A 1,275-nucleotide genomic window follows, 5' to 3' on the forward strand; every position below is an offset into this window, starting at 1 on the left:
TATGAAGTTCATTTTGTTATGTTTCTTTCTACGAATTACAATAATAGATTAGTTCAATATTTATAAAAACTCAGATTTTCATTGTGACTAAAGAAACAAAATCAAGAAGTTGGATAAACCTAAATCTGAAATCACTTTGGAACGATGGGAGTAGATTTTCGTATAAATTACAACAAGAAACAGTTAATGTGGTAAATATTTATTCAAACTATTTGCTTTAACTTGAAGCTCGAACACGTACGTAATCGCGCGCATACACACGTGCACATAGGCACCAGTAATTTTTAGTAGTGCAATTCAGGCAAATACGAATGCGTGAGAATGAAATAGCAAGCATATGATTATACGATGGGTCGATCACGAATGGATGAGCACAAGATCAATAGGTAGCAGCACTAGTTTGTGTACATGATATCATATCGATCGTGCCTCTGGTAGAGTGGTAGTCTAGTTGTCGTTGATCGTAGCTAGCTTGATGTGATATTATTGTCGTTGGCGGTTCGATCACGGGCACTTGTGGCGGCCGTTGTGCGTGGTCATGTGAGCGTAGCAGGGGCAGACGTCCTCGTTGCCGGCGGTGCCGGGCGGCACGCAGTCGCAGCGCCGGCAGCACGTGTTGCACGCCCTGTTGCACAGATTCGGCCGACTCGACTTGCTGCACCGGTACGAGCACGCGCCGCCACAATCTGTAAATCGTTGTGATACAAGAGTTAGAAGGGCATCAGTCGCCTGGTGGCGATCGAACAACTAGACCGGATTAGCAAATGAATCGCATGCGCTTACCGACGGCGTGAGCTTGTCCAATCGGAGCGGTGGTCTGCGGAAGAGGAAAATGAACAGGGCAGAGTTTAGCTAGGAAAGCAAAGATATCATGCATGCGCGCTGGAAGGGTCTAACGCCATGGATCTGCAGGTGATCACCTCGACAAGGAGCAGGAGGACGACGAGCGACGCGCACATGAACACCCTAGCTTTGCCGGCCATCGCGAGGGGCCAGGAACCGCCGGTTTGCTTCGCTTTCTGCCGATTTGTCTTTCTTTCTTTCTCAGGGGAAATGCCGAAACCTTTGCGTACGCTACCGACGGGACGAGCTCCCCGTTTTATAGGCCGGACCGCCGGGGCAGCGGTGAGGACGGCACATGTTTAGGCAAGGATATTCTGTTGTCCCTTCCATACTTTGGGCCTGCCGTGATTAGTGTAATCAGGCCATTATGATGAAGGATTGTGATTGGGATTGTTTCCCTGAACATCCCGTGTAATATGCTATTATTAAATA

General features: G+C 47.9%; 1 protein-coding gene across 1 annotated transcript; it reads right to left on the reverse strand.

Moving 5' to 3' along the window:
* Positions 1-316: 316 nt before the first annotated feature.
* On the reverse strand, positions 317-1,053 carry LOC123415643 (cypmaclein-like). The gene is made up of 3 exons (XM_045106748.1): positions 921-1,053; positions 784-817; positions 317-686 (listed from the first exon to the last, which is right to left on the reverse strand). Exons 1-3 carry the CDS (start codon positions 981-983, stop codon positions 505-507), a joined length of 279 nt encoding a protein of 92 aa, XP_044962683.1. The 5' UTR covers positions 984-1,053; the 3' UTR covers positions 317-504.
* Between the last annotated feature and the right edge of the window lie 222 nt (positions 1,054-1,275).

Source organism: Hordeum vulgare, chromosome 1H (genome assembly GCF_904849725.1).
Source record: "Hordeum vulgare subsp. vulgare chromosome 1H, MorexV3_pseudomolecules_assembly, whole genome shotgun sequence".
Classification (NCBI taxonomy): domain Eukaryota; kingdom Viridiplantae; phylum Streptophyta; class Magnoliopsida; order Poales; family Poaceae; genus Hordeum; species Hordeum vulgare.